This window comes from Montipora capricornis, chromosome 12 (assembly GCF_036669925.1).
Source record: "Montipora capricornis isolate CH-2021 chromosome 12, ASM3666992v2, whole genome shotgun sequence".
Lineage (NCBI taxonomy): Eukaryota > Metazoa > Cnidaria > Anthozoa > Scleractinia > Acroporidae > Montipora > Montipora capricornis.
Genome location: NC_090894.1, coordinates 17,669,340 through 17,674,339, shown reverse-complemented (window position 1 = coordinate 17,674,339; position 5,000 = coordinate 17,669,340). Strand labels below are relative to the sequence as shown.

At 38.9% G+C, this 5,000-nt stretch overlaps 1 protein-coding gene across 1 annotated transcript in view; it reads right to left on the bottom strand.

Annotated features, from left to right (window-relative positions):
• Positions 1–5,000, bottom strand: part of LOC138026046 (serine/threonine-protein phosphatase PP1-beta catalytic subunit) — a 16,740-nt gene that overhangs the window by 2,699 nt on the left and 9,041 nt on the right. The window contains exons 6-7 of the mRNA XM_068873230.1: positions 767–918; positions 39–173 (exon numbers count right to left, since the gene is read on the bottom strand). Coding sequence (XP_068729331.1) covers positions 39–173; positions 767–918 — 287 coding nt within the window. The remainder of the gene's footprint in view (positions 1–38; positions 174–766; positions 919–5,000) is intronic.

Here is a 5,000-nt window from a genome sequence, read left to right as displayed (position 1 = left end):
AGCACTGAGAATCTGCTACCAGTAGATGTTTCTCATACCTGGAAAGAACACATCAAGGTTTCATCTACACTCATCATTCCACCTGCATTGTCAAACTCTCCACAGTAATTTGGTGCTGAGAATAATGTTACCAGCTGGCGTTTTGCAAAGAACTCATAGCCATCTTCAACCACCTGGAGAAACAAAGAAAGCTGAAAAGAACATTTTTTCAACTTGCCACTCTAATCCATGAGCACTTTTAAATCACCTAATTAACTTTCTTTTCTTTTTGTTTTTTTTTTACCTTTCCTTCACCACTGGCATAAAAGCTACTGCACTTCCCATATAAACCACAAACAACCCCTTATTTCTCACTTCATTCAAATGAAGGTCTAACCCTATTCTCTACTTCTCAAATCCCATAATACACCTCTTTTACTCCCCAAAAATTTTATTTCTCTTGGGACATCTTCATGACACAACTTCACAGTTTCTTTAGAAACTAACTGCTTCATTCAATTCCCAAGCAAATGCCCCTTCTCACAGCAATAAAGTTACTGAAAAAAAAAAAAATAGTCCCCCCCCCTTCCCCCCGAAATTAATGATGAATTTTCATCATTGAAATTGGGGGTAGGGGTGGTCTTCATTTCCATTTGAAATGTTCATGATTATAGGTCAGTCATCAGGGTTGCAATCCCATAACAAAGGACTGCACTCACATTGATGAAAGAACCTTCATAGTTAGATGGTCAAAAGTAATGATTCTTCAAAAGAAGATTATACTGACCTGGTGAGCTCTACATATGAGATCTAAATCATGGCGGTTCAAGAACTTGCTGACCACATCTGCTCCAAATGTGAATGAAACCCCCCTATCATTTTCTCCCCAGCCATTGGTGTCTTTATCTGGGTCTGACCACAGCAAGTCACAAAGAAGACCTTTAAGGACAAAAAGTCGATGTCTACGAGTCATACAGGATTTTAAAAAAGGCGTTAAATGCAATTTAACAAAGTTAACAACAAAGAAATGCTGGGTTTCTGTGTGTTTAGGTCAACAAGTAGAGCGGTTAGCTTCGCAGCACTCAGCAGTTCACTCCTGTCTGCACAGGCCTACATGAGGCCAAACAGTCTCAGTGTAAATTGGCCATTTTGAGCTTTGTTGGTGGAGCACTGCGCCTTCTTTCATTCATTTAGCAGCTTTTTATTGTAGCGTTAGCAAGTTCTTATTGTTTTTCTCTTCCCAACCCCTTCCCATTTTCTCCACTTTTACCATAGTGTGATGGGTGCCCTGATGTCTCTGTATGGGGGCTCACGACAGGGTTGCCAAGATTGCTAGCCATGGGAGCATTTTACTGTTTAGGAGCTGGCTGATAACAGTGGAGACCCCTGGACATCCCAAGCACCCACCACCACCTTGATGGCATTGTTAACATTTTATTCCAGGCACTGTTACATGTACAGTAACAACATTCAAGAGTATTTTTTCATATTTTGCACATCAACATCAACAAAGCAATACCCAGACAAACATTGTGTTACAAAACCAAAGGCTTCGTAATAAGAAAATGTGCACATCCAAATCCAAGAGTCCCCACTGACCTCAATCAATCCCCTGGAAAATGACGTACTATCCAGATTTTTTTCAGACTTGGCACAATTGATATTCATGCACAGGACATTCAAAAAATGCAATAAAAAGATGGGGTCACTGCAGTGCTCAAAATTAATAAAAATTCCAGGTTGTCCCTGATTTAAAGGCTGGGCAACTAAACCCATAAATTTGGTTGTTGCCCACCGGGAAACCCCCTACGATTAAATGCACACTGTATTGCAATCACATGGCGTTGGAGCTTGATTATCCCATAGTTCTAAGTGTATGCCTTCAGGTTTTTTTTTGTGTGGAAGTTCTAGCATTTTCAAAATGGAGTCTTCGATCTCCATCGCCTAATATACGTGAATTTTCCTACATGACAATTTCTGTAAAAGCATGGGAAAATGCTCAAATGGGGCAAATAAATTATTGTTAAATTCACACTACTTTCAGACATTGACAACAGAACACCATCAAGTGTGTTGGATGCTGCTTGTGTAATACATTTTCTATTTTTTGCTTGGTTGTCCCCCTGTTTTTCCTTCCGGCAACCAACCTTTTCATTTTAGCAAAAACTAGTTGGCTGGTAACCTTTCTGGTTGTCTGGGACGACCAGACGGCCGCTAATTTCGAGGACTATCACTGTGCTTGTTTTTGCACAGCATGCCCTTTATTCTAAGTGGTTTTTACCGAATTAGGTGAGAAGCGGTCGAAACTTGATTTAAAAGGTACTGAATATTACTGAAAACTTGAGCCAACTTGTTTGTCCTGGCTATAGCATTTTAGTAAAGTGATTTCAAATTGCTCAGTCCTACAAAGAGATGTAAGCAAATTGGTCTGCTACAGTCATCACCTTGCACTCAGTGTTACTAGAACTTCTACAATCCAACTTTTGTTTCTCCTTAAAAATCGTTTTCTGTGTACCTACTACCAGTAAATAAAGCCATTATAAGGAGGAGGGGTGGGGGTCACCATACTTGTTTCTTCCCAACACGACGACAAATGGACGGCAAAGGGTCAATTTCAGCTTCAAAATGATCATTTTCCGTGAAAGGATTGGGGTGAGTTCCAAAACAACAACTTCTCAACTGAGAAAAAGCAGCCTCTCTTCAGATGGCTGGCAAGAAATGCTGCCACCTTTAAAGTCACAATGTTATGCACAGTACAAAACAAGGGAATCGCCTTAACTGCTTTACGTTTCTGCAATAGTTCTTAGAATTAACGTACGCATATTTCTCTGCTACAAATCATAAATAAATATTCAGTTGTCACAAAATCTTTTGTGGTTATTGTTTATGATGTACATGTATCTTTTATTTATTTGTTCGAATTGAGTTGATAAATTCACTCTGAAAGGGCGAATGCTAAATTATCAATCATTTTATCTTCAACCTTTCTCACGACTCTAGTAAACCCAAATAATTATTTATGTAGTTTATTCAACTGCTCAAGCAGCACCACAGTTCCTTTAGAAGCTATCACTTCTATTAATTTTTTGTCAGAAGCTTCACATATTTTAGGCATTCACCTTAGTAAAAATAGACATCACAATATTTGCCACAAGGCATAATGTCCCTTCAGTTAGCCCAATGGGGAAATTTGATTATAGGCCATTCCAAAATTGCACAGGAAACTGGGGCGAGTTTCAAATTTGAACAAGTTCATGTCTGCCTCTGCTTGAAAGTGGGTCTGAGTGCAAAGTTTTTCTTGTGAAAATTAGTTTTCACTCATATAAAAGTAGAACTAATTACCATCACAAAAACTTTGCACTTACTTTGAAGAGGAGCCAGCCGTGAACTCGGAAATAGCCTACTGACACCATCACATGAAAGATAACATTGAGATTGGCCATCTGTCTAAGTTTGATGCTTTTAGGTCGAACAGTGACCAAGTTACAGACTTAAACCCATTGACCCCTGAGAGTGAGACTTACTTTTTACTGTCTAACGCCAGACAATTTTACTCATCAATGGGAGGCGTCCTATAGCATTTGAGGTGTGAATGGGTTAAAACACAGTTAAAAATCCATACAAAATCTCAACTTTTCAGGCTGTGTCCCCCAAAACCATATAAACTCTAAAAAACTTTTATCAGATTTGGGAAAACTGGAAAATCCTGTCATGGACCTACTCCTTCCGCATGTCACCAATATTTGTAAGACTGCTTGTTTCCATCTTCGTGCCATACTTAAAATACCTCAATTCCTGAACAAAGACTCCACTATCCTACTCCTTCATGCGTTTGTCATTTCAAGACTTGATTACTGTAACTTCTTACTATTTGGTCTTCCTGACTATGTCATTAATCGACTTCAACTTATTCAAAACTCTGCAGCTCGTCTAGTTTTTTGTGCACGTAAGCATGACCATGTCACACCCTTGCTGGTTAATCTTCACTGGTTACCAGTTCAATGTAGAATTCAGTTCAAGATCCTCTTGATCACTTTTAAGGTTTTACGTGGTGAAGCACTGTCATGAATATCTTTGTGATCTAATAACTCCGTATGTTGCGACTCGTACTTTAAGCTCGCAGAACAAACTACTCCTACACCAGCCTCGTTTCCATCTTAAGAGTTACGAATGGCGTGGATTTAAGACATCTGCTCCATGCCTTTGGAATGATCTGCCTCACAACATTAAAAACTCAAAAGATATAAATAATTTTAAGAAGAAGTTAAAGACACATCTTTTTAAGAAAGCTTTTGCATTATAATATGACATTTACTACCTTTTTGAAGAACTCAAATTGGGCGGTAATTTTACTAGTTTTACAGATTATGTTATTTAATTATTCTTTTTAGTGTTTTCCTGTGAAGCGTTGTGGATTTATAGATATGTACGCTTTATAAAAATGTTTATTATTATTATTATTTGGAAATAGGTGGGGTGAAAATCACTTTGTTTGCCTATTTTTATGAATATTACAGAAATCGTAAAACATTTTAAGAGTTTATCACAGGCAGACAACCCTAAGGATGATGCTGACGCGTTGTCACCAACAACATAAATTGACAAGGCGTGCAGCTTTCAAGACCACTCATGGCCGAGTGCCTCCTGAATTTAGCCGAATTTCACCCCCTTCCCAAGGCTGCTCGCCTCCCAGCCTTGGGCCTTAGTTTCTCATTGGTCACTTACCTTACAAATATATCTGATACAACTGAAATTCAATGAAATACAATGAAATACAAAGCCTTTGTTTACACCAATTTTTGCAGAAAGGCCAATTATTTCCGGAAATTGCATAAATTACTGTGACGTCATGGCACACAATTTGGGCCAGCTTTTCGTAGACGTTCCCTCCTCCCGTTTTTCTTTTGGGGGGAGGATACGGCTACATAAGGAGAACCCTGGGCCATTTTCTGACTCCTTGTGTGGGCGAGCGTATATGACCTACTCAAGATTCCAGGCTAAAACTTGGCAGATGATCGGCT